This window comes from Salvelinus sp. IW2-2015, linkage group LG22 (genome assembly GCF_002910315.2).
Source record: "Salvelinus sp. IW2-2015 linkage group LG22, ASM291031v2, whole genome shotgun sequence".
Lineage (NCBI taxonomy): Eukaryota > Metazoa > Chordata > Actinopteri > Salmoniformes > Salmonidae > Salvelinus > Salvelinus sp. IW2-2015.
In genome coordinates this window covers 31427089-31440963 of record NC_036862.1, presented here as the reverse complement: position 1 = coordinate 31440963, position 13875 = coordinate 31427089, and the positions used below count along the sequence as shown (strand labels likewise).

At 42.8% G+C, this 13875-nt stretch overlaps 1 protein-coding gene across 1 annotated transcript in view; it reads right to left on the bottom strand.

The window, feature by feature from the left end:
• LOC111982771 (glycerophosphodiester phosphodiesterase domain-containing protein 5-like) overlaps positions 1-13875 on the bottom strand; it is a 103432-nt gene that overhangs the window by 54621 nt on the left and 34936 nt on the right. The window contains 1 exon segment of the mRNA XM_024014361.2: positions 1662-1765. Within this exon segment, the coding sequence (XP_023870129.2) occupies positions 1662-1765 (104 nt within the window).

Below are 13875 nucleotides of genomic sequence, written 5' to 3'. Positions count from 1 at the left end.
CACGGGGACACAGGGACACACACACGGGGACACAGGGACACACACACACACGGCTGTGCTGGCTGTCAGCCTGAGTGGTGTGACAGGGGGTCTCGGAGGGCCTGGGATGACACAGCTGCAGAGCCAGCAGGGGGGAAGCACGAAGCATCAAAACCGCTAATTACATCCCAATCCTTATCTGTGCTCTGTTGGCAGAGCCTGACAGCCCCTACAACTACAGCAGAGCTACACTAAAGCCAGGTCACACACTAGAAAAAGACAGGATATCTTACTGATGCTAGGCCATAGGAGTGGTAGACATTGGGAATTGGCTTCCCAGCCAAACCAGTTCAGAAGAGTTTGTGCATATATTTTGACAACATTGTGACGCTTTTGTTCGTTTTGGACTTTGGTTAGGGGTTTTTCAGCTATTTGGGCACACAGTTTTTTTTTGAGGCAAGCCTAAGTTCAGAACCAATGTTTATGCCCCTTCGGTGATTGGTCAACAGTAGGGATTCTTACAACTTTTTATTGAAGAATACTGCAAACATTTTAGTTAGATGTAAAATTGTGCAACTAAGATCTCCTTGGCAAAAACAACTAAATTAATTTTAGATTAGTTCTGACTATTTTGAGGAAGTGTGTACTGGCTATGGTGTCTCAAAATGGACAAACAGTACTATTGCAGCTTTTTTCTTGTTTTTCAAGTAAAGGTCTTTTAAGGGAGTATGCAAACACTCGTTTGGTTAGGCTAGACTGAAACATGCCGACGCCTTTAGAGAGTGTGCAGAGAGAGTGATAAAATTAAAGGAGAGAGAAGGAGAGAGGAGCAGAGAGACAAAGCGTATGGAAGGAGAGGGAGAAAGTGGGATGAGGGGCAGGGAGAGATAAACAAGGAGCGAAGGACGATGGGGGAAGCAGAGGTGACATTGAGCGCTAATGACAGGAAGAGAAAGGAGGTGGTGGACAGAGAGAGCGAGGGGAATGACTTGGGGGGACAAAGCAAATTGCACCTTACAAGAAGAAACACAAAGCTTCTCTCTCTTATGGCTCGCACATATTGCACCAATTGTGTTTTAGGGACCACTGGGGCATAGCGTGCACATAAAATGTATAAGGCCTTGAGAACTTGGTCAAGAGCTCAACTAAATAAACCTAATTCATAATTTCAGTGGTAGTATTATCCTTCAATTGAATGTGCAATGTCTCATGACAGAACTAATACCTGTATTGTTTCCAAGCATGATTGGTTTTATGGTAACTGTGGGGGAGACATGACTGGAATGATCCGAGAGGTGATTTGGGGTCAAAGGGTATTCCTGCTTTATGTAATCATGCTCACTATAATCTGCAGTGATAGACGCCCTAAAGCCAATCCATCCCCACCCAGATTAGACCAACCATGATGAGTGAATAACTGGGGGGGGGAGAAACAACTCTAGAGTTAGCATTTTTGGTTAAAAGCAAAAACATATAAAGATAAATGGCAGCCTTTAAAAGTAAAACAATCTACTGTAAGTAAATGGCAGAGAATCAAAGGGAAGGTCAGAGGAGCATTTAGTGGGGAACTAATTTATTTGAATGGAACACTGACTGATGATGGTGATATACTGAGAGACAAGAATCTATGAGTTGCATAACTAGAGTGCACACACATACACACACTGTACAGCAGTACTCACCAGTTGAACTCATTGTAGTCGTTGTGTGCCTCCCACCAGAAGTAGAACCAGACCAGGAGCAGAGAGAAGGTGAAGAAGAGGATGAGAGACCACAGGAACTCCCACTGGGAAACAAACACACAGGAACCATTATTACCTTTACCACAGTATCATTAGTCAAATATCATCAGATTAACAAAGCACTTTGGCCAGTGTTGTGTTGAAACAGGTGAGGAAACATTGGAATACTATTGGTGCATTCATTGTATTACTTTATTTGATTGCAAGTGAGCTGATTAGAAAGTCCTTTGCCCACACCAGAATGGCATACCACTTAACATTACGCCCTTACGTCAACATCATAATAAACACTGACAACACAAATGCAAGCAACAACAGTCTCCTAAAAGTCTGGCAGAGTAGTCATTGGGCAATCTGCCCTAATCCAGCAAAAGTGAGAGCCTATAGACTATAATCGGGATGTTGAGAGACTGATGACGATGCAGCCAGGGCTGGCACACAGACTGATGGCTCAAACCTGGAGTCATGACAAACATTTGAAAACACAATTTGCTAGCTGCATCAGAATAAGGTGGTAAACCACAAACGAGGAATGGTCTGGAGAACAACTCAACACAATAACGCTCATGGTTTATAGTGAATGTAATGTCAATTCTGTTCATAAATAATTTCACACTCCCACTTTGTGTAGGCATTCACAAAGCCTGCATCAAAGACGAGACAACATTCATGCCACTTTACAACTGTGATTGAAAAGAGAACCACATTGCGGTAGAGGCAATATGCAGTAACCATTCATGCAGAAACTGTCATAGGGCCATATTGTCTCAGTAAAAAAAGCAGAGGGACTCAAAGCTCCCAACCCACTGTCCTCATTATCAAGTAATTACTCACATTAACTTAATAGCCAATGAGGCCATGAGCCGATTAGTGTTTAGCCTTCCAATGCCACCGCAAGCTGTAATAAGAGCTCTAATCAAGAGATAGAATGTTCGCACGCAGACGTGAACACGACTTGGATGACAAAGCACAAAGTTAGCTTTTCAAACTTCTCCAGACAGTCAAGACCTTTTTGGCCAATCTATTTAAAAGTACAAATATCGCTCCTCGCTCAGACAGAATTATAACAGTTAAGACCACCACATAAATAAAGAACAGAAGTGCCCAAAATGTTCCTTATAATTAATTAAACTTTAATTGATGTGATAACCCCTCATCCTACTGAGAATTGGACTCTACAAAGACAGCACGACTGGCTGCTCCTCACACTATTTGCATACCAGCCCACAAATTAGCACACAATGAAATCAGGCTTACTCACAGAGCCCGGAGGACTCGAGAACGCTTAGATAGAAATGTATGAATAGAACTGACATGACAGTCTGTTTTGCAAAATAACAAGTTGTTCCAGCTCTATACATTACATTAATGTTAATGCAATAATGTTCTTACATAGCACCATTCAAAATAAGCCCCGGTTGACCCTGTATTTAGCCTTGCTGTGATAGGAGATAAAGGTGATATCAAGGTGATATGAGAGCAAACAAATAAATGTCTGGACATTCACCTTAGATGACTGTTCCATGGAGTGCATTGGCTGGCAGTGGCACAGGATGTCAGACAGGGCCAGGTCTAATGGCTGGGTGGTGACAGATACCAGCCTGAGCCCTTTGTATACCTTCTGCCCTCCACTCTGACCGTCTCCCTGGGCACTGGAGAGGAGAGCCTAATGTGTTTATGTGGAGTTGTGGAAAGGCCAAACAGCGGTTAAACTAGGGGGACACTACAGCACATGTTTGAGATGGTATGAGGATTATTACATACCAAAGTTGTTGATTTGGGGCAGGGATTGGGAATATAGTAGTATGATGGAAGGAAGCCTGTGGGATTTGGATGTGGCCATTCTTTTTAGCCATCAATCTCTTCCAGATAAGGAATTAAAGTCGTGAAAACAACATTTATGTTAAATTATAATAATAAAGACAAATTAATATTAATAATATAGACCAGAACCTTGATACTGTTTGACGCATACGTTTGAACATTAGTCATGAAAATTAGGCTATTTCCTATTTTCTGACCTAGAACATTTACTACTTCCTTCTATGACCGTACTAAGAAAATCACTCCCTTTCAGAAATCATAGTAATACAGACTCCAGAATGGTTACCATAGGGTTAGTTTCACATGGTTACACTTCCAAGTCTCGTATTCGGTTAAATTCATCCCCCCTCCTCTCCCCTGTAACTAATCCCCAGGTCGTTGCTGTAAATGAGAATATGTTCTCAGTCAACTTACCTAGTAAAATAACAGTAAAATTAAAAAATAAAATAAAAATAATAATAATAATAATTCACTGCAATGTGAGAAAGCCAGACGTCAAGGTAACCATAGGGTTAACCCTATGGCAGGTTGGGGTCTGAATGGCAACCCTGCTCATTGATCCAACTGCTCTGGCACTGTCCCCCTGGCTTTTAATGACTACCCAGAAACACCTGGGAGAGGGACACCTTGAGGGCATGTGAGGGGGCATTGTTCACCTGCTGAGATCAAGATGGATTACAGAGGTGAAACCCCTGGGAGAGGAGGGATTGGATTGTCTATTAGTAGGTAGTGTTTGTACAACAATGAGACTAAACGTTTGGGATCATTTTAAACTGGCTGCTTGGGAGCTAACCGAGTTGCCAAGCCAGTTGTGTAAGTGGCAAATATTGCATACAATGTGCAATTCAAATCTCAAATAATAAAAGCTAATATTTTTACATGTTAGGAGCATATTTAGGCTGACTGCCACATTTATTCCTTAACTTCTCTTGGGTAGAGGGCAGCATACGGAATTTTGGATGAAAAGCATGCCCAAATTCAACTGCCAGCTACTCATCCCCTGAAGATAAGATATGCGTATTGTTAGTAGATTTGGATAGAGAAAACTCTGAAGTTTCTAAAACTGTAAGAATCAGGCCTGTGAGTATAACAGAACTTATTTAGCAGGCGAAACCCAAGGACAAACCATTCAGATTCTTTTTTAGGTCACTCTCTTTTCAATGAGTTTTCATTGGGAAACCAGATTTCTAAGGGACCTTCCTGCAGTTCCTACCGCTTCCACTGGATGTCAACAGTCTTTAGAAATTGGTTGAGGTTATTCCTTTGTGTAATGAAGAAGTACGGCCATTTTGAAGGAGGGTCACTCGAAGTGTCCTGTTTGTTAGAAGCACYTGACCAGAAAGCTAGCTACAGTTGGTTTTAATCCTGTATTGAACACAGATCTTCCCGTCTTCAATTTGATCGATTATTTATGTTAAAAAATACCTAAAGTTGTATTACAAAAGTAGTTTGACATTTTTTGGCAAAGTTTACAGGTAACCTTTGAGATGATTTGGAACCGGTGTTTTTCTGGATCAAACGCGCCAAATAAATGGACATTTTGGATATATATGACGGAATTAATCGAACTAAAGGACCATTTGTGATGTTTATGGGACATATTGGCATTAATTATATTTTTATTTCTGCGTTTTGTGTCGTGCCTGCAGGGTTGAAATATGCTTCTCTCTTTGTTTACAATGGTGCTATCCTTAGATAATAGCATCGCTTGCTTTCGCCGAAAAGCCTATTTGAATTCTGACATGTTGGCTGGATTCACAACCAGTGTAGCTTTAATTTGGTATCTTTCATATGTGATTTAATGAAAGTTTGACTTTTATAGTAATTAATTTGAATTTGGTGCTCTGCATTTTCTCTGTCTTTTTGCCAAGTGAGACAGTAGCGTCGTGCCTAAACTCAGATTTTTGGATATAAATATGAACTTTACCGAACAAAACATACATGTATTGTGTAACGAAGTTCTATGAGTGTCATCTGATGAAGATCATCAAAGGTTAGTGATTAATTTGATCTCTTTCTGCTTTTTGTTACTCTCTCTTTGGTTGGAAAAATGGCTCTTTTTCTGTGACTTGGCTCTAACCTAACAATCGTTTGGTGTGCTTTCGTCGTAAAACCTTTTTGAAAATCGGACACTTTGGCTGGATCTTTAAAATGGTGTAAAATACTTGTATGTTTGAGGAATTTAAATTATGGGATTTCTGTTGTTTTGAATTTGGCGCCCTGCAGTTTCACTGGCTGTTGACGAGGTGGGACGCTACCGTCCCACATACCCTAGTGAGGTTAAATTAATATTCAGCCAAGTCAGTGTCATGTACAGTATGTGCAATGTGTATAGTATATGACTGAACATTAATCCTGTCTCATTGTTCTTCTCCGCTGCTGTTTAGGAGCAGATCAAACCAGAGCACTCTGGCATGATACAGCCTGCCTGACCTATGATGACATCACATTCTGCACGGCTTGCTTTAGTTAGGGTGGAACATACGCCTTCAGGGCATGGCTGACACCATAGCATTAAAAACTGCTTTCTAACTAGTGTCAAAACAAGGAACCAACTTAAAGTGTACTGAGTAATACATCTAGTAGTCTGTTGAATCATACTGTATGATGAATTTTCACTCAAAATGGGGGACATGAGGGATGCAACCTTTTTGTTATATTTCCCACAAGACATTTGTGTCCAAGTGAGGTTAAATGGTCAAGATGGGTCAGGAAAAAAATGGTCAACGTATTTAATTGGTCTGAGGGGAAATAAAGGTTTTATATTGTATTGAAAGAGCGGTTTAAGCCCAACAGAGCCGACTCATTCAGCCTCGTACTCTTCTAGTGGGAGCGGGGAAGGCAAATTACTTTCCTCTACCGGGGAGATATTTTTGGGGGAAATGCCATGAGAATTGCTGTGCTGCTTGGCTAAAGGGCACTAGGCAGGCAGGCAGCTGAATTAGGATGGAATACATCATAGCCTAAGCGTCATTGACCAACATAGGCTAAAAATAGACGGATAAAAAGGATCAGGGGATAATTATCTTCTGTGGAACCGTAAACACTAGAATTACTGCAAAAAATCTGACACAGGATCCTCCACTGTTACTCAATCAAAAAATGAGATTCCAGAAATATCATAAATTCAAAGAGCTCTACACTACATTACAGAAGCTTTCTTCTAATCAGTTTAGGTAAAAACGCCTTTAGTTTTGGTGAAGCAAAAATATTTGTAGGTTTAAGGTAGAGGTCGACCGATTATGATTTTTCAACGCCGATACCGATTGGAGGACCAAAAGCCGATGCCGACTTCTTATTTTCTTGTAATAATGACAATTACAACAATACTGAATTAACACTTTCATTTTCACTTAATGTCAATAAAATCAATTTAGCCTCAAATAATGAAACATGTTTAAATAATGCAAAAACAATGTGTTGGAGAAGAACGTAAAAGTGCAATATGTGGCATGTAAAAAAGCTAACGTTTAAGTTCCTTGCTCAGAACATGAGAACATATGAAAGCTGGTGGTTCCTTTAAACATGAGTTTTCAATATTCCCAGGTAAGAAGTTTTAGGTTGTAGTTATTATTGGAATTGTTGGACTATTTCTCTCTATACCATTTGTATTTCATATACCTTTGACTATTGGATGTTCTTATAGGCACTTTAGTATTGCCAGTGTAACAGTACAGCTTCCGTCGCTCTCCTCGCCCCTACCTGGGCTAGAACCAGGGACACAACGACAACAACCACCCTCGAAGCATCGTTACCCATCACTCCACAAAAGCCGCGGCCCTTGCAGAGCAAGAGGAACAACTACTTCAAGGTCTCAGAGCGAGTGACGTCACCGATTGAAACGCTATTAGCGCGCACCCCGCTAACTAGCTAGCCATTTCACATCGGTTGAACCAGACTAATCTCGGGAGATGATAGGCTTGAAGTCATAAACAGCTCAATGCTTGAAGCACAGCGAAGAGCTGCTGGCAAAACGCACAGAAGTGCTGTTTGAATGCATGCTTATGAGCCCGCTGCTGCCTACCATCGCTCAGCCAGACTGCTCTATCAAATCATAGACTTAATTATAACATAATAACACAGAAATACGAGCCTTATGTCATTAATATGGTCAAATACGGAAACTCATTTCGAAAAACAAAACGTTTATTCTTTCAGTGAAATACGGAACCGTTCCGTATTTTATCTAACGGTTGGCATGCATAAGTCTAAATATTCCTGTTACATTGCACAACCTTCAATGTTATGTCATGATTATGTAAAATTCTGGCAAATTAGTTCGCAATGAGCCAGGCGGACCAAACTGTTGCGTATACCCTGACTCTGCGTGCAATGAACGCAAGAGAAGTGACACAATTTCCCTAGTTTAATATTGCCTGCTAACCTGGATTTCTTTTAACTAAATATGCAGGTTTAAAAAAATATAGACTTCTGTGTATTGATTTTAATGGTTAGGTACATTCTTGCAACGATTGTGCTTTTTTCGCAAATGCGCTTTTGTTAAATCATCCCTCGTTTGGCGAAGGTGGCTGTCTTTTTACGGAAAAATAGTCTTCACACAGTTTGCAACGAGCCAGGCGGCCCACTCTGTTGCACAGAACGCAAGAGAAGTGACACAATTTCCCTAGTTAAAAGACATTCATGTTACCAGGCAATATTAACTAAATATGTAGGTTTAAAAATATATACTTGTGTATTGATTTTAAGAAAGGCGTTGATGTTTAGGTACACATTGGTGCAACGACAGTGCTTTTTTCACAAATGTGCTTGTTAATTCACCCGTTTGGCGAAGTTGGCTATGATTCAATGATAATTTAACAGGCACCGCATCGATTTTATGCTACGCAGGACATGTAGTGTATTACATGTAGTGTATTATGATTCAATTGACTTTTCTCTCGTGGGGTCACTTCTTCTCATTACCTGACAGAACCAAAGTCATTATAGAAGCTGCCGCTGCCCCATGCCTGCTAGGAGTCCAGGCTACTATAGTGTCATTATGACTATAGATGGACCTACCAAGCATATGGCTGCAAGGAAGACATTGATCAAGCACACCCACACCTAGCATGGCACACAGCACAATCCACCTTCACTGCAGGTCAGCAAGCGAGTCCTCCCACAACACAATCATAAAAAAAATATATATCACAGGCAGGGAAATGATAATGAATGCTGCTAGACTTGAGCTTCCACATCAGTGGCGGTCGGGAACGTTTAAGATGAGGGAGGAAAATGATTTCATGAGCATGGTCTTATTTCTATTAGAGCACATTGGATGACTGTCATACATATTCCATTCACCCAGTTTAACGTTGCTACAACCTACCCTATGACTTCAACATCTCTCTACACCCATCCTGAGGTTGCTATAAACTAGCCTATGACTTCAACATAGGTGTCTCCCTCCATCTCTGTCGTTTGGCACATTCCAAATAATTATATGATAACACACTTTGGACCGTAGTGTTAAGTGGTGAAGAGCGTTTTAATACAGGACTGGACAGATGCATAGTTTTGATGTACAGAAATTAACCAGAGCATTATCCTATGAGATTGAGGAGTGTGAATGCTAGAAGGAATTGGTTCTCTGGGATAGAACACTTAACACATTTATATGGAGACTTACATGGATATTTGCAAGTGTGCTATCGTGTATGTTATGAGTAATGGGTGGGTTACTCCTCACGCCTCTCATCTTGCTTGCACAGCATTGCCATGTGAAATAAGTGTCATTCAAAGTGTTCCGTAAGTGCATTCAGTCCGAGGACTGTTGATGTGCATAAGTAGTACTTCTGTGGATCGAGTTTATGCATCAAATCAAATCAAATTTTATTAGTCACATACACATGGTTAGCAGATGTTAATGCGAGTGTAGCGAAATGCTTGTGCTTCTAGTTCCGACAATGCAGTAATAACCAACAAGTAATCTAACCTAACAATTCCACAACTACTACCTTATACACACACAAGTGTAAAGGATAAAGAATATGTACATAAAGATATATGAATGATGGTGGTACAGAACGGCATAGCAAGATGCAGTAGATGGTATAAGTACTATAACATATGAGATGTGAATAGATAAGAGCGTCTCTAAATACTTAAATGTAAAATGTAATGTAATGTAGGTATGTAAAACATTATTTAAGGCATTGTTTAAAGGCTAGTGGTACATTTTACATAATTTCCATCAATTCCCATTTTTAAAGTGGCTGGAGTTGAGTCAGTATGTTGCAGCGGCCGCTAAATGTTAGTGGTGGCTGTTTAACAGTCTGATGCCTTGAGATAGAAGCTGTTTTTCAGTCTCTCTCCCTGCTTTGATGCACCTTACTGACCTCGCCTTCGGATGATAGCGGTGAACAGGCAGTGCGTTGGTGGTTGTTGTCCTTGATGATCTTTATGGCCTTCCTGTGACATCGGTGTGTAGGTGTCCTGGAGGCATAGTTTGCCCCGGTGATGCTTCTGCAGACCTCACTACCCTCTGAGAGCCTTACGGTTGTGCGAGCAGTTGCCGTACCAGGCGGTATACAGCCCGACAGGATGCTCTCGATTGTGCATCTGTAGAAGTTGTGAGTGCTTTGGTGACAAGCCGAATTTCTTCAGCCTCCTGAGGTTGAAGAGCGCTGCTGCGCCTTCTTCACACGCTGTTTGTGGGTGGACCAATTCAGTTTGTCCTGTATGTGTACACCGAGGAACTTAAAACTTTCCACCTTCTCCATACTGACCGTCGATGTGGATAGGGGGTGCTCCCTCTGCTGTTTCCTGAAGTCCACAATCATTCCTTTGTTTTGTTGACGTTGGGTGTGAGGTTTTTCCTGACACCACACTCCGAGGGCCCTCACCTCCTCCCTGTAGGCCGTTCTCCGTTGTTGGTAATCAAGCCTACCACTGTAGTGTCATCCGCAAACTTATGATTGAGTTGAGGCGTGCATGCCACGCAGTCGTGGGTGAACAGGAGTACAGGAGAGGGCTCAGAACGCACCCTTGTGGCCCCAGTGTAGATCAGCGGGTGGAGATGTTTTACCTACCCTCACCACCGGGCGGCCCGTCAGAAGTCCAGGACCCAGTTGCACAGGGCGGGTCGAGACCCAGGCTCGAGCTTGATGACGATTGGAGGTACTATGGTGTTAAATGCTGAGCTGTAATCGATGAACAGCATTCTCACATGGGTATTCCTCTTGTCCAGATGTTAGGGCAGTGTGCAGTGTGGTTGCGATTGCGTCGTCTGTGGACCTATTGGTCTAAGCAAATTGGAGTGGTCTAGGTGTCCGGTAGGTGGAGTGATATGTCCTTGACTAGTCTCTCAAACACTTCATGATACGGAAGTGAGTGCTACGGGCGTATCGTTTAGCTCAGTTACCTTAGCTTTCTTGGGACAGGAACAATGTGCCCTCTTGAAGCATTGGGAACAGCAGACTGGATAAGGATTGATTGAATATGTCCGTAAACACACCAGCCAGCTGGTCTGCGCATGCTCTGAGGCGCGCTGGAATGCCTGCTGGCCTGCAGCCTTGCGAGGGTAACACGTTTAAATGTTTTACTCACCTCGGCTGCAGTGAAGGAGAGCCCGCAGGTTTGGTAGGGGCCGTGTCAGTGGCACTTATGTCCTCAAAGCGGCAAAAAAGTTGTTTAGCCTGTCTGGAGCAAGACATCCTGGTCGCGACGGCTGTTTTCTTGTAATCCGTATTGACTGTAAACCCTCCACATACCTCTTGTGTCTGACTGTTGAATTTCGACTCGATTTTGTCTCTGTACTGGGACTTAGCCTGTTGATTGCCTTCGAGAAAATAGCTACATGTTGTATTCGGTCATGCTCCTGTCACCTTGCCCTGGTTAAAAGCAGTGTGTTCCGCTTCAGTTTCACGCGAACTGCCGTCAATCCACGGTTTCTGTTTGGGAATTTAATCGTTGCTTGGGTACGACATCGTCAATGCACTTCCTAATGAACTCGCTCACCGAATCAGCATATTCGTCAATATTGTTGTTGGACGCAATGCGGAACATATTCCAATCCGCCTGATCGAAGCAGTCTTGAAGCGTAATCAGATTGGTCGACCAGCGTTTAACAGACCTGAGCCGGAGCTTGTTGTTTAGTTTCTGTTTGTAGGCTGGAATCAACAAAATGGAGTCGTGGTCAGCTTTTCCGAAAGGGGCGGGGAGGCCTTATATGCGTCGCGGAAATTAGTATAACAATGATCTAGGTTTTTCCAGCCCTGGTAGCACAATCGATATGCTGAAGAAATTTAGGAGTTTGTTTTTAGATTAGCCTTGTTAAAATCCCCAGCTCGATAATGCGCCTCAGGGTGTGTGGTTTCGTTTACAAAGAGTCAGATAAAGTTCGTTCAGGGCCATCGATGTGTCTGCTTGGGGGGGAATATATACGGCTGTGATTATGATTGAAGAGAATTCCCTTGGTAGATAATGCGGTCGCCATTTTATTGTGAGGAGTTCTAGATCAGGTGAACAGAATGACTTGAGTTCCTGTGTGTTGTTATGATGATCACACCACGTCTCGTTAATCATAAGGCATACCCCCCCGCCCCTCTTCTTACCAGAAAGATGTTTGTTTCTGTCGGCGCGATGCATGAAGAAACCAGCTGGCTGCACCGACTCCGTTAGCGTCTCTTGAGTTAGCCATGTTTCCGTGAAGCAGAGCACGTTGCAATCCCTGATGTCTCTCTGGAATGCTACCCGTGCTCGGATTTCATCAACCTTATTGTCAAGAGACTGGACATTGGCGAGTAGTATGCTAGGGAGTGGAGCGCGATGTGCCCGTCTCCGAAGCCTGGCCAGGAGACCGCCTCGTTTGCCCCTTTTACGGCGTCGCACAGTGTCGCCGGCTGGGATCAGATCCATTGTATTGGGTGGAAGGCAAAACACTGGATCCGTTTCGGGAAAGTCATATTCCTGGTAGGAACGATGATGAGTTGACGTTAATCGTATATTCAGTAGTTCCTCCCGACTGTATGTAATGAAACCTAAGATTACCTGGGGTACCGATGTAAGAAATAACACATAAAAAAACAAAATACTGCATATTTTCCAAGGAACGCGAAGCGAGGCGGCCATCTCGTTTCGGCGCCGGAAATAGGCGTACATGTGAAACAGTGGAGGCTTCTCAGAGGAGGAAGGGGAGGACCAAAAGTTATTATTTTTTAGATAAAACTACACAAAATATATACACGTCACCAAATAATTTATTAAAACACACAGTTTTCCAATGAAGGTCTACAGTACCCTCAACAGCAGTCTGTAGGGTAGCACCATGGTGTAACCGGAGGACAGCTAGCTTCTGTCCTCCTCTGGGTACATTGACTTCAATAGAAAACCTAGGAGGCTCACCCCCTTCCATAGACTTGCACAGTCATTATGAAAGGTTGGAGGATATCCTCCAACCTATCAGAGCTCTTGCAGAATGAACTAACATGTCCACACAATCAAAGGATCAGAGAATGAATCTAGTACCGAAAGCGTGAGTGAGAGAGAGATCGGGCTAGAGAGTGTGCTAGCCACAGAGAGAGGGACACAGACCACAACACAGAGAGAATGTGTCCTCCCCACCATCACCCACCCTTTCCTCAGGCAGTGGTCTGCCCCAGTCTCTCCCCCTGTCTCCTTGTTGTCCTGGCTAAGTGTCCTGGGCCAGACCAGCAGCTGGTGGGGTTGTCACTGAATGTCCCAAAGCTCCTCACAGCCCAAATCCCTTCACAATTCCTGCTGCTGTAGAAAATCACTAGTGTGTTTCCCCACCCAGCCCAGGCCCACCTATCAGACCAACAGCATTACCCTGAGAAGACCAGGGTTAGAGTGTTCCAGCCCTCTGTTCCTCCAACCTCTCTCCAGTAATGGCAGAACTGTCTGGAGCACCAACAGGCAGTGGCTTCACTTAATACAGAACAACTTCTTCGGAGCTGCTGACCTCATAGCAACAAATAATATGATACAATAATGCCCTATAGATTTTGCTCTTGCCTGTTCTTGGTCAGCTATTGATCTGAAACAGCATGTTGTGTTGTCCTTGGACGCTCATATCTGAAGAGTTGAAAAGTTCAGGAAAACATTGGAGACCTTGGTAACCTCACGGACTGGCTGAACTCACTGAACACTAGCACAAGGGAGAGAATACAGCCTCTGATAAAAATCACACTGAATGTGGTAAGAGACACACTACTGCTGAAAGTATGTTCTCTCTAGTTAGCCTTTTGGACATAACATCTTCTAGAAGGTAGCCTACACTTCCACCAACCAACGAAAGCTATATGATTATTTTAAACAAAATGAAAAACAGTGCTTCAAATATTCTCTTGAAGTACGTATCCAACTTTTC